Here is a 21,389-nt window from a genome sequence, read left to right on the forward strand (position 1 = left end):
CCGGCACGGCCTGTTTTTTCCATTAATGTAGCTGCATGAGGGCTTGTTTTTTGTGGGACTAGTTGTATTTTTTTACGGCACCATTTTGGGATAGGACAAAATATATTGATTAACTTTCACTATGTCTTTCTTCGGGCTCGTGAATGGGCTACCTCAAGCTTCGTGTTGTAGCCCATTCACACGATTCGAGGTGCGTGCTGGGTGCTTTCAAGGCTCCCATAGAAGCCTATGGAAAGCAAGCAGTAAATACAGTTCATGTCCTATCTTTGCGCGCACCTCGGAGCCGACATGCGAGTTTGTTCTCGTATGTTCTGTCTTTGTTAGTTGCACATCTAACAATCGTCCACGTGAACGCTATTGAAGCGCATTCTGTTCGCTGCTTAGCGTGAAAATAGCGCTCATCTGAATGAGCCCGTAGGGGAATAGATACAAAAAAACAGTAAATTGGTGATTAGATTTTTACAATTAAAATTTTCTGCCAGCTCACCGTCGGGCATAAATAACATGATGCCTTTATTCTCTGGGTCAATATGATTATGGCAAAGTTTTTTATAATTTTTTACCACTATGACACAATAAAAACACTTTAAGGCCTTAGTCACACGGGCGTTTTGTGCCGCGATTTGCGCATGCGTCCGGCGATTTTATAAAACCATTGCTTTGCAATGGTATCGGACACATGAGCGCTTTTATGCGCTCGTCCGATAAATTATAGAACAGAAAATGCAGATCGCACCTATCTACGATCTGCGATTCCTGTTCCCATCTCTATATGCGCTCAATGGGGCCGGCGGCAGCAGCGCCGACCCCATTGAGAACATATAGTAGACAAATCATTGAAAGCAATGGGCTGCCGGCGATCGCGGAATGAATTGTCGGGAAGGGCTTAAATATATAAGCCCTTCCCTGCAATTCATCCAGAAATGTGTAAAAATAAAAAAATATATATATATACTCACCTTGTCCCGGCAGACGGAGTTCAGCCGCGGCCGGCGGCAGTTCTCCTGAACTGCTCTCTCTAGTATTCAGCAGCCGGGGATTTTAAATCCCCGCCTGCTGAATGAGCTGCCTCTGATTGGTCACAGCCTGACCAATCAGAGGCAGCTCTCACTCACACCCATTCATGAATTCATGAATGACAGCTGAGAGCTGCCCCTGATTGGCTCAGCGCTGAGCCAATCAGAGGCAGCACTCACTCACCCATTCATGAATTCATGAATGGGTGTGAGTGAGAGCTGCCTCTGATTGGTCAGGCTGTGACCAATCAGAGGCATCTCATTCAGCAGGCGGGGATTTTAAATCCCCGGCTGCTGAATACTAAAGAGAGCAGTTCAGGTGAACTGCCGCCGGCCGCGGCTGAACTCCGTCTGCCGGGACAAGGTGAGTATATATATTTTTTTTATTTTTACACATTTCTGGATGAATTGCAGGGAAGGGCTTATATATTTAAGCCCTTCCCGACAATTCATCCCGCGATCGCCCGCAGCGCATTGCTTTCAATGGAGCCGGCTGTATTGCCGGCTCTATTGAATTCAATGCGCTGGACAGCTCCGGCCCGTTTCTGTTGAAACGCGGCTAGAAGCAGTATTTTCAGGCGATTTTTCGGTCCCGGTCATGCGATTTGCGGATGCACATCCGTCATGCGATCCGCAAATCGTGGGAAAAAACTCCCGTGTGACTAAGGCCTAAGAAAGAGTTTTTTTTCATCACTTCATTCCAAGAACCATAATTGTTTTCCTTTTTCTAATGAAGAAGCTGTCTTAGAGCTTATTTTTGTAAGAGGACTTGTTTTTTTCATTGGCAGCCTTTTAGAGTGCATACAACTTTTTAATCACTTTATATTCTGTTTTTTGGTCGAGGCAGAAAAATCAGCAATTCTAGAATTGCTTTTTAACAGTGCTCACCTTTCAGTATAATAACAACATGACTGCTTAATTCTTTTGGTCATTATGAATACAGGGATGTCAAATTGATCATATATACTCGTGTGTGTGTATATATATATTACTACTTTTGCACAATAAAAACAATTTTTTTTTAAAAATAATTTATTTTTGTATCACTACATTCAAAGACCCATGATGTTTTTTGGGTTTTTTTTTCACAAGGCTTTATGAGGACTTGTTTTCTGTTCGGCAAACTTTTATTGGTTCCATTTTTGGGTACATATGAAATTTTGATTTCCTTTTGATGCATTTTTAGCTAATTAGATGAACAAAAATAGCAAGATTTTAGAACTGTTTATGTTTTTTCACAGCACTGTGTGAAATAAATGCCATCATTTTATGATTCATTTTGAAAAAATGATTGCACTCCCATGCACCACTCATTGTTCCTCTGTGCTACTCAGTATGGTCTTTTACAAAACCACAGGTATCAAATGGTACATGATGATTCGAGGTTCCAGAGACATCCAGGCAGGAAAAAGTAATCTTTATTCATCTTTTACTTTAACCCTTTCCAATCCAATTTGTATCCTGGTTTTCCTAGGGGCTTACTTTTTTCTGCCATAATAAAACAATGCTGTCTACCTTCTAAAGCCAGTACTGCATGAGGTGACACGTTGGATAGGCTCCAACAGCAGAGAGGCTGGCAATATACAGTAAGAGAACCCCGGCAGACGTCTTCCAACATCGGAGCTGTACAGCCTTAAATCATAATATCTTTAGACGTCAGACAGTGGATTGGAAAGGGTTAAAATACAATGTAAGTTTCAGCCACACAGGGCCATTAGCAAGCCAAAAGGTACAAGGCAAACACAAGCATCGCACTACTATAAACATTGTTGCCTATCTGTTCACCATCTCAGGGCTGTCCTCTTCCTATATTCCACCTCCTAAATCACACCCCCTATTTCCTAAAAAGATATAAATAAAATCACATAAAACCATGAACTTATGTGTGTAGTCAGAGCGGTCCAACCCTCCAATCAGATCTTTTATCTAATCATCCTGATCACTTTCCCAACGGTTTATTCCCCTTTGTAATGTTGTCAGAATTTTAGCCACTCCCCCAATTGCTATCCATCCAATCACCTATAGGGTGCATCATCCAATCATATTTCTTTAGAGTAACAGAAATACTGCCCTTTAATTTGATTGGTTATTGGCCTCCAGGGTAATGGTGACATCATTGACAGGGTATCCCATGTGACCCAGATCAAGCAATAAGCATACACACTTGGTTGTTAGCCTCTGGAGTAATGGTGAAATCAGCAACAGGTCATCAGATGTGGATAATGGCCCTGCGTGGCCAAAACATACATTTTAAAAGAAAAGATGAATAAAGATTATTTTTAACTTCTTTGATGTCTCCAGATGCCTCGGATCCTCCTTTTTGGTCATTTTGAATACAGAAATACTTAAAGGGGTTGTCCCGAGAAACAAAGGGGGGTAAGCACTTCTGTATGGCCATATTAATGCACTTTGTAATATACATCGTGCATTAAATATGAGCCATACAGAAGTTATTCACTTACCTGCTCCGTTGCTAGCGTCCTCGTCTCCATGGTGCCGTCTAATTTCAGCGTCTAATCTCCCGATTAGACGCGCTTGCGCAGAAGGGTCTTCTCCCTTCTCTTGGGTCTCGGCACGAGCGGAGTTCTGGCTCCGCCCCCTTCTGCGCTGCATCGCGTAGCTCCGCCCCGTCACGTGTGCCGATTCCAGCCAATCAGGAGGCTGGAATCGGCAATGGACCGCACAGAGCCCACGGTGCACCATGGGACTTCTCATGGGACCCTCGGTGCATCGTGGGTGAAGATCCCGGCGGCCGACTTGCTAAGGTAAGGAAGAAGTCGCCGCAGCGCGGGGATTCGGGTAAGTACTAAACGGTTAGTTTTTTTAACACATGCATTGGGTTTGTCTCGCGCCGAACGGGGGGCCTATTGAATTTTTAAAAAAAACGTTTCGGCGCGGGACAACCCCTTTAACTTGGAATTTTTTTTTTATTTATTCTTTTTCAAAAAACTTTTTTAACACTTACTATTCCCACAAGGGCACTTGAATGTGCAATAGTTTGTTTTCTTGAAGAATACACAGCACTTATTTATGTAGTGTATTATACCTGTAGGATTCAGGCCACTGTTAGGCTTTCGGCTGCCATAGCGGCCCAATGCCACCCCATAACACCATCACTGTGCTTCTGTAAACCACTTAAATGTTGCAGTGGCTATTGACTACGATAATAATAATAATCTTTATTTGCATAGCGCCAACATATTCCACAGTGCTTACATAGACAGGGGGGATACAGAAAGACAAAAGTACAAAAATTACAGAACCATGATTACATAGTAATCAGTTGATGGAAACAATAGGGGTGAGGGTTCTGCTCCAACAAGATTACATACTACAAGTAATGGGGTGATACAGAAGGTAAGGGGGCTGGCGGTGTGCGCGGTATAGCGAGGTGGAGAGTGAGGGATGCTATACATACAAGCAATGGTCTAACATTTAGCTGTGTAACGGTAGAATCAGTATGACTGCAGGTGCAGTTGATGGTGGCTAGCAGGGATTGCAGTCAGTAGGTCAGGGAGCATGTTATCAGGCGGAGTACAGAGGGGTTTGTTTAGGGAATGCGGTATGCCTCCCTGAAGAGGTGCGTTTTTAGAGCACGCCTGAAGTTTTGTGAGTCCTGGATTGCCCAGGTATGATTTGGTAGTGCATTCCAGAGGACTGGTGCTGCTCTGGAGAAGTCTTGGAGTGACAGTGCTGTTACAGTGTTCAGTGACAAGGGGACTCCCTGCGGGGAATATTTACATGGCAGCGGCGGAGAGGTGAGTGTGTATATATATATATATATATATATATTTTTTTTAACACAAACCAGGGATGATTTTCAGGGAAGGACTTATATTTTAAGCCCTTCCCCAAAAATCACTGCAAGGGTTGCCAGCAGCTCATTGCTTTCAATGGGGCTGCTGGCAGCAGCAGCATCCTCATTAAATGTGATGGGCACAGACCTGCGTTAATACGTGTAACTAATGGGTTAAATATGATGACCATTCAAGCTACATTTGCAGTTAATAGTTAAGTCCGGAGAAACCAATGTTTGACAACTAGAGATGAGCGAGTATACTCGCTAAGGCACATTACTTGAGCGAGTAGTGCCTTAGCCGAGTATCTCCCTGCTCGTCTCTAAAGATTCGGGGTCCGGCGCCGGCGACAGGTGAGTTGCGGCGGGGAGCAGGTGAGAGAGGGAGAGAGAGATCTCCCCTCCGTTTCTCCCCGCTCTCCCTTGCCGCTCCCTGCCCCCGCCGGCCCCCGAATCTTTGGAGACGAGCGGGGAGATACTCGGCTAAGGCACTACTCACTCGAGTAATGTGCCTTAGTGAGTATACTCGCTCATCTCTAGTGACAACCTCGGGTGAAGGCAATATTTTTTGTCTTCTGACCTATCCATGAAAGGAGAACATTGTGCTTGATGTAAATGTAGAACCTTCTGGTACTCTCCGGAACATTCGGGACATCTTTGGTGTAGGTTGGATATTTCCTTATGACATTGGCATTCCATATAGTGCTGTATCAAGGAACAGAAGGGATGCACACAGCTCACACATTGTGTCTGTTTTAATTCCAGGGAAAAGAATAATTTCCATGATGTTCTAGTATTAGAATAAATGGAAACCAGATCTTTTTATAGTTCCATTTGATTTACGGGTGTAAACAATGCAGCACATGTTGTTTTCATTTTGTTAGTTGTGAATGTTGAGTAATGTGTATGAAGTAATTCAGAGATATCTATCTATCTATCTAATATGCATCTATCTATCTCATATCTATGTATTTATCTATCTATCTATTTATGTAATATCTATTTATCTATCTATCTCATATCTATCTATCTATCTATCTATCTCATATCTATCTAATATGCATCTATCTCTCTCATATCTATCTATCTATCTAATATCTATCTCATTATCTATCTCTCTATCTATCTCATATCTACCTATCTATCTATCTCATATCTATCTCATATCTATCTATCTATCTCTCATATCTATCTATCTATCTATCTATCTATCTATCTATCTATCTATCTATCTATCTCATATCTATCTATCTATCTATCTCATATCTATCTATCTATCTATCTATCTATCTATCTATCTATCTATCTATCTCATATCTATCTATCTAGCTATCTATCTCATATCTATCTCATATCTATCTCATATCTATCTATCTATCTATCTATCTATCTCATATCTATCTATCTAGCTATCTCATATCTATCTATCAAATTTTAATATCAGTAGGCTTAAGGTAGGTTCACACTAGCGCTGTGGGTTGCCATTATTTTTTCCTAAACAAGAAAAAACATGGAAGTTATGGTCAATGGGGTCCAGCATATGCCAGACCCAAACGACACCGAGTGGACCCCGTTGACCATAATAGGGTCTCTCCTTCTTTCGGCATGTCATCTGGCATTTTCATAACTGAAATAAGAGTTATTGAGCTTTATTTAGTCTGGGATCTTTTGGCAGATCTGTACCACCCTGATCATATAGTTCTTGTAAATGCATTCGTAAAATTGCTACTTTCACTCTTGGGAGAAGTTCTAAAAGCACCATCCATCACTCACCAACAGTCATCTGCCACCATGACTGTTCACAGTTCCTTGGCTGTAATCACATCTATTCTACCTTGAGTCACATCCTGCTTGGCATGTGAAATCAATGCTAGCTCTGCCGAGCGGGACATCCATCAGGGCAGAGTGGACAGGATGTTCGTTTATCCCCCCAAAATCCATTGATAAATTCCCTTTAAATACGATTATAGTCACTTTTATATTCTGTTTTTGATCTATTTTCTTGATTCAGATCAACCTTTTACCTTAGTTGCTAAACTCCCGAGCGGGAGAAGCCATTAAAGTTGTACTTGTGAAAACAAATGGGAGTCAAAAAGTTATAATTCTCAGTATCCGCAACAATAAAGCTTTTAGCGGATAATGGGAGGAAAGGTTACAGAATGCAGCAGCTAAGATTCAAGGCTTATGCACATGGCAAAGCTACATCTAGGGAGTCTTCAAAAATGACTAGTAAGCTTCCATAGTTATATTGTAGTGCTGTCGTGTGAGATGGCAACATTCGCTCGTTTGTGTTTTAGGCCATGGAAAGAGACGTAGAATACAGGTAGCAAAACCTGAAGCTGCGCTCTATATTAGCTGTACTTGCCCCTAAAGGATAGTTGGGAGATCACCCCAATAAGGGCTACCTGCATGGTCGTAACTACCAAGGTAGCAGGCAAAGCAGCTTCTATGGCCCCAAAAACTAAGGAGGCCCATGTCTACAAGGAGTAAGGTTCAGGTAGTGAGGACTATAGATGATGGAAGGGGCATGTAAGACTGATTAAGGCCCCATTTTAAATTCTACTAGAGAGCCGATGGCCAACCTTAGCTGCATGTGACCTGTGCATTTGCACTGCAGTTTGTAGGGAAGGGGGCGACAGTGAGTCAGAAAGTGGTTTGGGGCAGAGGATGCTATCAGTTCTGGTGTTGTATTTGTTATGAGTTTGTTTTTGGTAATGTATTTATGTACTGAGTTTGGTTCTGGTATTGTATCAATATAAAAAGCTTGGTCCTGGTGCTGTATTTAAGTACTAAGGTTGGTTCTAGGGCTGTATTTATGTTATGAGCTTGGTTCTGGTACTGCATTCATATACTAATTTTGGTTCTGGTACTCTATTCACTAATCTTGGTTCTGATATCATATTTATTCGCTGAACTTGGTTATTGGGTTAGCGAAGTAAAACTTTCCCAATGCAGAGGCCTCCGGAGGGCATTCTGATGCTATAAAGTAGACAAAATTCAAACAATAGCCACTTCAGACAATGTCCTCACCATTTATGAAATAAAAAACATTGGTGAAAAATTCACCAGTAGGTGGCGCTGTAGTGGACCAGGTCTGCTGTGACAGACCTGCATCAGTGTCAGATCTAACTGTCAGCATTCGTTACAATGTTGTAGCGATTAAAGCTATGTTCAGCGGCAGAAAACACGATTTTGTGAATGAAGAGTGTTATTGAAAACCAAAGGAGACTTTTTTAACGTTTGTAGCATGATTTACATAGCCACAGCGCCACCTATCAGCGACTTTTTCATTATTTTTTTTTTCATAAATGGCAAGTGCATGGTCTCTAGTGGCCGTTGTCTGAATTTTTGCCTCATTTGGAGCAGCGGAACACCCTCCAGTGCCCTCTGAGTTGGGGAAGTCCTGCAACATCAATTTGTAACCCATGATAAAGGCTTCTCGAGTTCCTACTCTCTGCATGTTTTGTCAACACAACTCTTAAGGGAAGCAAAGTGGGCTTGAGATAGAGTGTTCAACAGTAAGGAAGAATAGAAGATATTCTGGTCCTCTACCCTTGTGCTTCAGCAGTATAAGCCTGTGACCTTATTTAAGTGCCATATTAAAGGAATGCACTCCTCCCCTTAAGAGGCTCAACCAAGGGCCAATGGAGATGAGGTAATCCAATAACTCTTCTCTACATCCACTTAGGAATTGTGACAGTCTGATAGAACACAGATCCATAATATGGCATGCAGCCTAAAAATAAAGTTGGATAAACTTGAGATTTGAAAGTACAGTAATAGGATAAGAGGCTCATGTAAAGAGAAGAGCCATGTGCGGTCAGTCTGTACAGTGGTGTGCAGACCACCTCCGTAGTACTCACCACTGTAATATGCCATAGAACTCACAAGGGAACATGCCATTTTTTAATCTCCGATTCCAGTGGTAGACATAGACAACTGAGAAAACCTTGTACAAAAAGAACATGTGAACGCTGCGGAATCCATGGTGTACTAGGACAGTGAAGGGATTAATAGTAGCATCCCTGATAGGCTAAGGCAGTTAAGGGGTTAATGATAACATCCGCATTGTGGTAGTGCAGCGGTTTGTGTAGTAAATGACAACTAAGGTGAATTAGGGCAGTGAAGGGGTTAATAGTTAGCTAGGCTAGTGAAAAGGTTAATAGTTGCTCCCAGATAGTCTAGTGAGTGTGGTCAAGTAGTCAATGGTAACATCCCTGGTGGTATAGGGTAGGGAAGGGGTTGATGGTAACATCCTTGGTAGTGTAGTGTGATGAAGGGATCAATGACAACATCCTTGGTGGTATAAGAAAGTAAGGAATGTGAAAGTTACATCCTTGGTAATCTTGTGTAGTAGAAGGGGTCAATGACAACATTTGTGGTGGTATAGGGCAGTGAAGCGGTTAGTGGTTAAATTCCCAGTACTCTATTGTGGTCAAGAAGTCAATGGTAACATCCATGGTGGTAAAAGGCAGTAAAGAGGTTGATGATTACATCCCTGGGAAGGCTGCTGTGGTCAAGGAGTCAATGACAACATCCTTGGTGGTTTAGGATAGTAAAGGGGTTAATACCTGTCTTACGCCCAATGTCCACGGGCGGCTCGGATTCTGCATGAGGGAGCCCACAGCTGAATCCGCCCCTGCCCGTGACCAAGGACACTGTGAGTCTTCTGCGTGCCTGTCTGGGTCTTCTATTTTCTTCACTGCAGATGTGTGTGAAAGCACCGGGGCCGCACATACTGAGTGGAGTTTTGTTTTAAACTCCTGCTTTCCCATGGAACCCGCAAGCCGCCCGCAATTCAATTGCGAACGGGCCGCAGATCGGACAGTTTCCGTTGACTTCAATGGAAGCCGCCCATGCGGGAACTACACGGAAATGGAGCATTCAGCGAAGGTCCGCATAACAAATCTGCATGCTTTAATTCAGCTGCGCATGCCCATGTATCTCTAGGGGCGGCTTAAACTGTGGATCATCTGCCCGTGCTCATTGGGCCTTAAAGGTGAGACCCAAGTGTGAGCAGAGCGAGTAGACAAGAGAAGCAGGATACTTATTTTAAAACTCCTTGTTCTCAGAGGGGCCCCTTCTCCTATCTTGGGCCCTAAATATAAGACAAAGAACCTCCCTATGAAGTTTGGGCAGATAGATACATTTTGTAACTCAACACAGTACAATTCATTGGGTATGTACCCTGGACCTGTTGGGAGTTGTAGTTAAGCAAAAGACGTGAAGTCGCAAAATAAGAACCACTGCTGCTGCTCCTAACATGTCAGAGTGTTATTAATAAGTGTGTTCTCATACTGAACTCATTTTCTGGTGGTGTTTACATAGTTTTAGTCACTAATGACTAATGACTCCAAATTAGGCAGTTCTTCAAATATCCCTTCTACTGTAGCTGACCAATTTTAATTAAACTGGCCGCCCATCCCCCGCCCCCTCCTTTGTGCAGATAATTCACTCCCTAGCTGAGATATTTGCACATTTGTCATTACACTAAAACCATGATAAAACGTTTCACTTAATGACGGCATTTATTTTCAAGCTGTTTACTAAATTAATGGAAATGAAGGTAGCAATTTAGCATGTTGCTTAGTGTTGAGCGAAAGCAAAAAGTCTCCAACCATTTGTAATTTTAGAGTTGACATAAGACGGTGAAAAATTAAAGCAGTTATAGAAGATTAGACAAACATGGCGCCTTTGCTATGGAAGCAGCGCCAACTCTTGTTTTTGGGCCTGTGTATGATATTGTAGCTCAACTCCATAGAATAATGGCCATACCAGGTTTGTCCAGAAAAGCAAGTGTCTGGTATGTATAAATATATGAGGGTACAATACAAAGATCTCCCATGATCTATTTATACCCAGGGCTGTAACAAGGGGGCGCCATCTATGTCTAGAGGAAAGAAGGTTTCTACACTGACATAGAAGAGGGTTCTTTACTGTAAGAGCAGTGAGACTATGGAACTCTCTGCCTGAGGACGTGGTGATGGTGAACTCAATAAGGAATACAAGAGGGGCCTAGATGCCTTTCTTGCGCGATACAATATTATAATCAGAAGGTGATTCGGGTATTATTCCAATTGCCAGATTGGAATCAGGAAATTATTTTTTCTCTTAAATGAGGTTAAATTGGCTTCTACCTCACTGGAGGTTTTTTGCCTTCCTCTGGATGAACATTGGTGGGTAATAGGTTGAACTGGATGGACATTTTTTCGGCCTAACATGCTATGTTACTATGGTATTGTCGCTATTTTATGAATAGGGTTGAGCTGTAATATCACACACCGCCCATAGACAAGAGTGGGACTTTTTTTTTGGAGAATGTTTGGAGCCATGTTTTCTGAATCTCATACCACCCCTTTAAAAGGACGTGTTCCACAAAAGCAAGTTATCCCCTAAACACAGGAGAGGGGATAATTGATTGTCAGTGGAGGTTCAAACTCTAGGACACCACCATTCCCGAGAACAGGATTACTGTGCATGTAGGAATAAACATGGTGGTGGCCATAAATGTGTGCTGATGCTCCATTCATTTTAATGGAGCTGCTGGAGAGAGCTGAATGCTTGAACTCGGCTATCTCTGGTGGTCCCACTGAAAATGAAGAGTAGTAGCGCTTATATGCGATTGCTGCTCTGTTCATTCCTAAATGCACCCCCGTTCTTGGGGTCATTAGGGATCCTAGCGGTTGGACCTGACCAATCAGGAAGTTAGTCCTAACTTCCTTTTGTGGAAAAGCCAAGTCCAATGTCAACGAACCCTTCAGATCTTTTTGAAAATATTTAGATGTCAAAGCCATCCAAAGCTTTATATATCCACAATACAGGAGAAAATATGAATAAGGCCTCTTTCATACGAGAGTTTTATCACGATTATTTTGCCACGATAAAGCGCTGGCCGAAAATCGCGACTATCTGAAGCATTGGATTACAAGGCATCCGTTCAGATGGGCGATTTTTCCAGCACGTAAAATCGACTGGCTCAATAAAGATAGCGCATACGGTGTGCATTCTGCCCAGCTGCTTTTACCATTGGCCGGAAAACATAGGACTTGTGTGTTTTTGACGGAATATGCAGACTATTCCTATAGACTTCTGTGGAATGGGGAGGAAGGTGGGAGGGAATTTAGCAGCGGTTCGTGCTGCTAAAGTCCCTCCCCCTCCCCTTGCCAGCAGCTCCCATAGGCTGGGGAGAGAGCGGAGGGAAATTAGCATGGCAAGCGCTGCAAAAGTCCCCCCCCCCCCTCCCTTTGCTGGCAGCTCCCATAGGCTTCTATGGGAGCTTCTATCGCCGTGATCAGCTGGCAAAGGGAGGGGGAGTGGGGGAAGTGACTTTTTATCAGCGCTAAGGTCACTGCTCTCATCCAACGGAATTCCAGGCTGCGGCATATATACGCCTCAGCCCAACTGATTGGGCGAGAAAACAGGAGATTTCACATGGATGATAAAATTGCATGATTTTCGCGTGATACGAGAGCAAGTCAAAAGCAGATTTATGAAACCAATGATTTTCTTCCCATTAGCAATGTTTTCACTGATGCGATGTTGATAACTCACCGGAGTTATATATGCTCTGTCATACAGTTGTAAGTTCATCTTGTTGTAACGGCTGTGTTCTAGCAGCCATAATAGTGTAGTCATAGACAGCTCTGGGATGTCCTCTAGCCATTGAGACATGTTTGTGTGTGAACATGTATAATCTAGGGGGTCGCTCCAGAGCTGATAGAATCTGGATGTATGTCCTTTATATAGTTGTGGATGCCCTAAACCAGTTTGCAGGGCTTTGTTCCATTCCAACAATAACCTCATTAACATACTGTAAGTGTAAACTGGAAATAATGAAAAAGGTGATGGCTATGTTTGGGAAGTGAGCTTGAAGTTCCATGAGGGAGGATGGTTTATGTATAATTTCACTCCTGTCACTATCGCTGACATTAACCCCTTTAGTGGCACGCCCGGAAAATCTCTGGGGCTTGCTGCACTGACCATGCAGTTAAACCCCAGAAGATTTCCGCGGACAGCTCCAGTGCTGAAATGTGCAGAGCACTGAGCTGTCATCTGAAATCTTCCAGGGTGTTGATTGCATTGTTGACTCATTTAAAAAATCTGCCCTGTGAGGCATGACATGGTAATAATAAACCTGCTACTGAAGGGGTTAAAGGGGTTTTCCAGCTTTAAACTATTGATGGCTCATCCTCAAGATTTGCCATAAATAGATTGATGGGTGTATACCACCTAGGAGCCGCCAATGAGCTAGTTGCTCTGCTGGTGCACTCATGCATGCAGATAATGTGTGCAGAAAGCAGACAGCTCCCTTTTCTCTGTAGTGGTCTAGCTTGGTATTACAGGCAAAGTTCCTATTCACATCAATGAAAACTTTGCCTGTGATACTAAGTCAGACCACTGCAGTAGAAATGGAGCTCCTTCCTGCACATCAGCTCCATGCAGAAGCGCACCGCCCCAAAGCACAGCTGATCAGCAGGAGTCCCAGGTGGAGGACCCCTATCTAGTATAGATGTTTTATTCTGAGGATAACGCATCACTAGTTTAAACCTGGACAACTCCTTTAAAGGGGTTTTCAAGAAGTTTAAAAAAATTACATGATGTAAAATAAAAGAAAGAAAATGGATATTCATCAGCTCAAATGGCTCCCTGTCAAGCGCTAGAGCTCTGGTACCCGGGGATTGCAAGCTGGAGGACGGAGCTGGCTATCATATACCATACATTGTGCATATGACTACATACCCAATCACAGGTTTCAGCTGCCATGTAAGAACCACTGCTGAAGCCTGTGATTGGCCGAACAGTCACGTGCACAATGCACACCCCATGGCATGGCTACCAGCTGCATCTTCCAAGTTTCGAGTGGTGGGTACTAGAGATCCAGCGCTAGGCGGGAAGCTGCCGGTGTAAGCATTTTTTCTTTAATTTACAGCATTTTAAGACCGTACAATCTTTTTTTAAAGTCCCCTTTAAGAATGTTCTCTGGAGTAAAATGCAAGTGAGAGCAAGAATAATGGGAATGCAAAAATCAGTTGCACCCATTATGTATAATGACCACTTCCAACCAAGCGCCTGGTTGTCTCCGTGACTCAAAACTTTACTGGCATCTGGATGGTAGAGGTTTTTCTCTTTTCAGTTTTGATGATATATATATAAACTCTATGGGCATGCAGGCAAAGACAGGAGTCGTATTTAGGAACTCTCCACATCTTGAACTTTTTTAGCAGGATTTTAGCCAGACTTTTAGCCTGGAATACAAGTTTTTATGCAAAAAAAAAATTACATTTCGATATTATGTTGCATGAAGGTGCCAATGAGTATTAGAGCTGACTGGCATTTTAACAGTATAATTCTTTTAAATTGTACAGAGTCAAGTCACATTATTATGACCACCAGCTAATATCCTGAGTAAGCACCATGTGCCACATGGACAGCAGCTAGATGGGCCTGCATTAACTTTCAGTAAGGTGCCGGTAGGTTGTCTCAGGTATCTGGAGCCATGCTGACTGCAGTGCATCCCACAGTTGCTAGGCAGTGCGTGGGGGAGGATCCATAGAGCAAACATGGCGATCGAGGTGTCGCACAGAGGCTCAATTGGGTTCAAGTCTGGGGAATTATGGGGCCAGGGAAGTACTTGTAAGTCTTGGTCGTGCTCTTCCAACCACTGTCAGACATTTCTGTCACTTGTCACATTGTCTTGCTGGAAGATCCCATCTTCCCCAGGAAAGATAAACATCATATATGAGTGTATGTAATTTGCAAGGATGGATTCAGAACCAAATTGGTTCAGAGCGCCTTCCACATGGATGAGCGGCCCAGAGAATGCCATTAAATATTCCCCTGACCATATTGCCGCTGCCACCACCAGCTTGTGTTCTTCCACCGATGGCTGCAGGTTGTTTGTTCTCTGATGTTTGTCACCGGACACGCCAGTGTTCATCAGTTCGATGAAACAGAAAACGTGACTCATCGGGGAAGGCAAGCCTTTACCAATCGGCGGTGGTCCAATCTCGATACTGTCGTTCAAATAGAAGCCTTTTCTTCCGATGCACTTTTTGTTGGCATAGCTGCGGTGACCATCTCTCTGTTTTGGAGCCCCAAGTACGGTTTGCTGAACTGTTTTAGACACATTTGGTAGACCCTTGGTTCATTTTCATGCTGAGCTACACCACTACAGCGTATCGCCCTTGCACGCATTCGTAGCCAACGTTCACCTCTCACATCAATGGCACGGAGTGGTCTACAGTTTCCACATTGGTTATTCCCAATGGTGCCATTTGTCCACTCACGATACACATTCTTCACAGCAGCACACGAACAGTTCACAAACTGCACTGTTAGAGAAATACACCCACCCTTGGCCCAAAAGCCAACAATCATTCCCTTTTTGCAACTCTGATAAATTGTCCCTTTTAGCCATGACACCAAAGATATATGAGTAGACAGACTAATGTACATCTTATATACCCACCAAGCCAGTCCACGACCCGTCCCTTCCTTTATGGGCTAAGCGCTGTCAATGTCAAAAAGAGGCAGTCATAATAATGTGACTCAACTGCATATAATTCAGGTCAAAATTGTAAAAAAAATGGTGCCAGCGAAAGTATTAAATCACCTCTATTGTTTGTTCTACGTTTCATTAGGAAATGCGTATTTCATTCACATGACTGTTGTATATTAGAAATAAGGTTTTATCATAAAATATTATACACAAGGGCACGCTGGAATCCTTTTTAACAAATCTGAAAGCAAAAATTGTGTATTCCCGGAATTTTTTTTTTTTTAGCTCTTGATGTGCTGTGACTGAACATATTTTAATGTCTTCTTGGAGAGCGGTAAATTGATACCGCTGAGGTTTAGTCACAGTGGTATTAAGGCGGCTTGCTGTTAAATCTGCTAACTCATTAGAATAAATTCCAATTTGCATGCTAAGATCTCCTCCTGTCAATGTTTTCAAGCTTTGCCCAAATGTGAATTTTTAATGTCTTAAGTTTTAGTTTTGTTGTGATATATTATTCTCTTTAAGAATATAATTTGCGCATAATGGCTTCCAAATCCCTTGTGTCCCGAAGAAAGAAACATGTCTCCCATTTACGAGTGTATGGCAACCCTATAAATCCATGTCTTACTACAGAAGTTGTCATGGAGCACACATTTGATCAGTGGTGGCCAGCTGGTAGAGTGCCATCTAGCGGATCTGTTATATGCTCACTACATGGCGGTATTTGTTGGCACGGCTTCTTACACGTTGTGCAATGTATGGTGGTAGAGGAATGAGTAGGATCTAACTAGATAGGGACATTTACTGTAGTTTTAAGATAAGGTTTATGCAAATATATTAAGTAGGAAAATTGAGTCGATTTTAATTTTTTTATATATTTTTTTTTCTGTTGCAGAGAAAACTATGACATTTTCATTTCTTAAGGAAATAATGGAAGAAAAAACTAATCACTGCTGCTTCTTACTAATCGTTCTTTTCATTGTAAGTATTGCATGACTTTCTACAAGTATGATTAGTTTAACATGCCCATTGACATTGATTTGTAAGATTAGTATCATAATAGCCTAAAGTTGGCCATAGACAATAAATAGTTGTTGGCCAAGCTTGAGAACCCCTAATTTCCAGTAAGGCCAAGTTGATTCTACGCAGTGGTTGTATTGCACAAGGCTAATCTACTACACCAGAAAAACACATTGTCTACACCATACATATCAAACACAAGGGCCACAGGTGGAATGTGGCCTGTCGCCTAATTTTATGTGGCTCGCTGGCCGTGCATTAAATCTTAAAAGGAGTTATCCTGGCAGTGCCCGCCAGGATACACCTGGGTTTGAGAGGAAGTCCTGCTTCAACCCCTGTGTAGAGGTTGATGCTTGCAAATGCAAAACACAGTTGCCATTGATTTTTCTGGCTGGCCAGCATCCCTGGGACTACGATGGGGGTCACTATTACTACTGGGAGCACTATGGAGCTTACTATTACTACTGGGGCCAAAATAGGGAACATTGTTACTATTGGAGTTACTATGGGGGCCACTGCTACTACCGGGGCACTACTTGTGCACCAAAAAAGAACGCAAATATGCTCATTGAAAGATGCACGAATATGCAATGAATATGCAGATTTTTTGCAAATTCACTGTATATTTACACCCTCCCTTTAAATGGCCTATTGTGGTGCGTAATACACTCCAAAATATGTTGTGCCGCATATTTATTCACATAACTGCATATTACATGAAAAATCCAGCTTATGTGAATGAACCCATTGAAATCAATGAGTTGCATTCAATGCATATTACATGCTTAAAAATTGTGTGCTCATGTGAACGAGCCCTTACTATACCAATAAAATCATCCCTTTGAAGGCAACTATAAGGCTAATGTGGCCTTTGGTGAAAATGAGTTTGACACCCCTGCCCCCCCAAAAACTTTTAAACTCCTCCTCTTTCTCACAAACTTCAGATTGAACTTGGTTGATAGACAACTAACTGCAGCAGGAGCCCTTCCCTATTGTTGTATCTGATACTGCCACTGGAGACAAAGAAGTGAAGTCCAGACCCTCAGTCAACTGTCAGTCAAAAAAGTGAGGGAGCAGAGAAAATATAAGTAGTTGAAAAAAAGATTCCAGAAACAGTGCCCCTCTAGTCTATGTTCTGTATCAGCTCAACCACACTCAAACTCAGGACAACAATGCCAAAGTTTCTGGAAAAGAAAAATACTTACTTTCAATTCCTTGAAACCCCTGTCCATATGTCTTATTAGGGGAATAGGAGTGTAATTTAAGGGGTCTTAAGCTGAGGATTCATTCTTTGAGACAGGACAGAGAGCTGCTAAGTGCCAGGGGATCCTGCTGCAGTGGATTTAAACTAGTCCATCCATGTAATAGTACCGTGTTTCCCCAAAAGTAGGACCTACTCCGAACATAAGCCTTAGCTACACACCATAAAAAAAGCAAAACCTACCTAACAGCAGCCATACGGGTCCCTCCCGCTGGCCTCTGGATCTCGGTCGCTCTTGCTTCAGTCCTCAGCAGCTGACAGAACATCGCTTCCTGGTAACGAAGTTCATAAACCCCCGCCTCCAGGAAGCGATGGCTCTGATTGGTTCAGCTGCGGAGCTTGATAACCAATCTATGCAGTGCTCAATGTACAAATCACAGCCATCCAATGTTCAAGCTCCCTACTGCACTGGTTATTAGTAAAGATGGTCTCCTTCAGACTCTGCTGAGCTGACTAGTCTCTTACTGATGTATGGATAAGATCTTCTCCTGGTTCCTCCCTGGTCTTTATCTCAGACTCCTCTGGACTAGACTATCCTTAGAAGACTTTGTAAAAGATGTTCACCTTGTTCCTAGTCTTTATCTCTGGCTATCTTCTCTCCATTAACTCTAGGACTAGACTGGCTAACCCTGCCAACTCTCTACCTTTTATACCTTTCTCCAACACCAATCCTGAGCTAGGGGAACTTTCTCTATCCAATCCCAGGCTAGCTATGGGTGACAGGCAGGTATGAGAGTAGGTTAGGATGTATTCTGCACAGTCATACAGTGCTAGGTGGTAGGAACACCAAAATTCAACCCATTACTAACCATTTAAAGTAAGATACACATAAATACACACATTTGCAAATATATACACAGGCATTTACATGAAGTAGCAATAGCAGTGTTGTAGGACCCCGACTCTGGGTTTACTTCACACACAGGAGGTTACTATAATATGGGCCATGGGAGACACTATAAGAAGGGCCACATGGGGTCAGCATAACTAAGAGAGGCCTCAGAGGGGGTAGTACAATTAAGAGGAGCCACAGAGGGGGAGTATAGCTTATAGGGGCTACTGAGAGGGCATATACCTAAGAGCGGCCACAGAGAGGGAAGTGTAAGTAAGAGGAGCCAAAGAGAGGGGGAAGTATAACTAAGAGGGCACTTTTTCCTGTAAGGAAATTACCGAGAGGGTCATTGGGGCTAGCGGCAGGAATGGTAGAGCGTGCAGAGATGAGTCATAGCTGTCCAAGGTGGCCTTGGCCAAGACAGAGAAGTAAAACAAAAATGGACATCACCAATCAGAGAAATCAACACCTGTGATCACTGAAAGTAACTGCACTGTAATCACCATCACTATGTAAGACTGAAGCATTCAAAAAGTTGTGTTTACCCCAAAATGGTAAAAATTTAAACATCAACTCATTCTGCAAAATATAAGCCCTCACACAGCGCTATTGATGGGAAAATGAACAAGTTATGGCAGGTTAAGTGTTCTATAGTGCAAAAGTAGTAAGAAAAAACCTAGACATATTTGGTATCGCCGTAGTCGTACCATAACGTATACGTAATTTTAATCACGTGGCTTGATTTAACACTCATTACCTGTATATGCTGGACCTTCACCTGACAGCAAACCCAGGAAAGTGAACCTTTAGAAGAACTAGCTAAGTACCCCGGTCTATAGTGAAATATCAAACTCACTTCATGCAAAATATTTTAATTTGTGCTATTTTGTAGCCTTTTTGGGTTTGTTTTCTTCAAAATAAATCATGCTCTGCGCAAATCATTTTTTACTAAGTATTTTTTCCAAAGGCTTCTCTACAGGACTTGAAAACATCAGAAAAACATGTTTTGAATGTTATCAAAGAAAAAAGAATGCAATAGAAAATGCTAATGAAAATCACATGAAAACGCTTGTAACGCATGACGTATTTTGCAGACATTTAATGTGGCGTATGAGGGTTTAAAAACGCTGCAAAAATTTAGCAGGCACAATAAACTGTATATATTACTGCAGCAGTAAGGAGATGTGCAGAAGGAGGAATGCAAAAGGGAAGATGTTAATAGCAAATGTCGTTACTTTCAACTAAAAATATATTCAGCTCAACTTTTTCGTTAACTTTTCAGATTTTGAGAACACATTTCAAAACATTTGGCAAAACGTCCAGTTATGGGTTTTTGATTGTTCTGTTGCACAATAAAAAAGTAATCCAGACATGAGATCAGATAGATGTTGACATTTTCATCTTCCAATTGGGAGAAGGGGATTTGTCCAGTTTTATCAACCGCAATTCAGCATAAAACTCAAATCCCTGGATGTTAAAAGTCAAATGATGTGCAGTCGAGCTGCAAAGTGTCTTTCACATTGATTTTTCAGCCCGATAAAGCCCAGAATTTACATGCTGCCGGCTGCTCCCACAGACACAGCAGCAGCGGAGACCCAATGAAGCTTCATTTATTTGGTAATTAAGAGATATTTCGGGCACTAGATACTGGAACATTTATTTCTACTGCATCTCTTTCTAGAAACAAAAAAGTTAACTAAAAATGCTACATTGTTTCTCGATCACTTCTGATAATTCTGCTACTATTAAGTGTTACAAAAAGTTAAAGAAACATTACTCATCTCTGTTTGTAGTTTACAAGAGATACTCTATCAGACACATGAAATCCCACCACCCCTAACCTGACCTTCATTATCACAGTATCAGGTGCTGCACATGAACGTATTGCTTTCATGGGGTTTTGCCACATGCAGACCGAAAGCACAAATTACCCCCTGATCCAGGCTGATGCACTCCACAATGCCACTCGTACACACACTGCCACCACCAACTTTTAAAGGTAAGCTGAAACGCAGACTATGAACTATGAATACAATCTCTTCGGACTTATGGTTCATTTTAAAACGGACAAGGCTCGACTAATAAATTGCAAATTTATTCTAAAAAAGAATAGCAGTGCATATATATATATATATATATATATATATATATATACACATACAAAAAGGTTGTTGCACAGCAGTATAAGGGTATACAGGCATACACAACAAGACAGTATTTTAAAATAAAACACGTAGAAAAATAAATGAAAGGTACCAGATTTGAGATGTGCGGAGCCACTGAAACAATGAAAAAGTCCTTACACTGGGCGTTTCTCCGAAAGTCTGACACTGGGTCTCTCTGAGACCCTTAGTTTTAAAGTTTCCCCAGAACACACCTCCCCTCAGGGGTGTAGCTAAAGGCTTATTTGCCCCACGTGCAAAAGTTTATCTTGGGCCCCCCCCCCCCCCACCCCACCTCAGCTTCTCTTAACCCCTTAACACTACAGGGCATACAGTTACATCCTGCAGGTTCAGGTGTGTATTCAGGGGAAATCGCAGGTCGATCCCGCTCCATACCATGTGGGTGCTGGCTGTTTCTTACAGCTGACACCTACCCACAACAGCTCCACTAAACAGTGCCACTTATTGGAGCTGTTAACCTTTTAAATACCGCCATCAATTCTGGCAGTTGCAATTAACTGCTCTGAGTGATGTTCAGGGGTCCTGCACTGCCCCCTGCGATAAGATCACGGGTTGCTTTGCGGTTGTCATGACAGCCAAGGGCCTTCTGAAAGGCACGAGGGCTGTCATTGCAGATTGCCTATCTAGCCATGCATTACATTATACCTCAGATCGTGGTATAACGTAATGCTATTGTATTACATCATACTGCAGAAGCGATCAAACCATTGCCAGTTCATGCTCCCTCTGTGGATTAAAAAATAAATAAAAAAAAATAGTTTTAAAAAGTTTTATTAATTTCTA

General features: G+C 42.3%; 1 protein-coding gene across 1 annotated transcript in view; it reads left to right on the forward strand.

Annotated features, from left to right (window-relative positions):
- CALCR (calcitonin receptor) overlaps nucleotides 1-21,389 on the forward strand; it is a 301,302-nt gene that overhangs the window by 125,597 nt on the left and 154,316 nt on the right. The window contains exon 3 of the mRNA XM_066584763.1: nucleotides 16,206-16,291. Within this exon, the coding sequence (XP_066440860.1) occupies nucleotides 16,214-16,291 (78 nt within the window). The 5' untranslated portion in view covers nucleotides 16,206-16,213. The remainder of the gene's footprint in view (nucleotides 1-16,205; nucleotides 16,292-21,389) is intronic.

The sequence above is a fragment of the Eleutherodactylus coqui genome, chromosome 12 (genome assembly GCF_035609145.1).
Source record: "Eleutherodactylus coqui strain aEleCoq1 chromosome 12, aEleCoq1.hap1, whole genome shotgun sequence".
Classification (NCBI taxonomy): domain Eukaryota; kingdom Metazoa; phylum Chordata; class Amphibia; order Anura; family Eleutherodactylidae; genus Eleutherodactylus; species Eleutherodactylus coqui.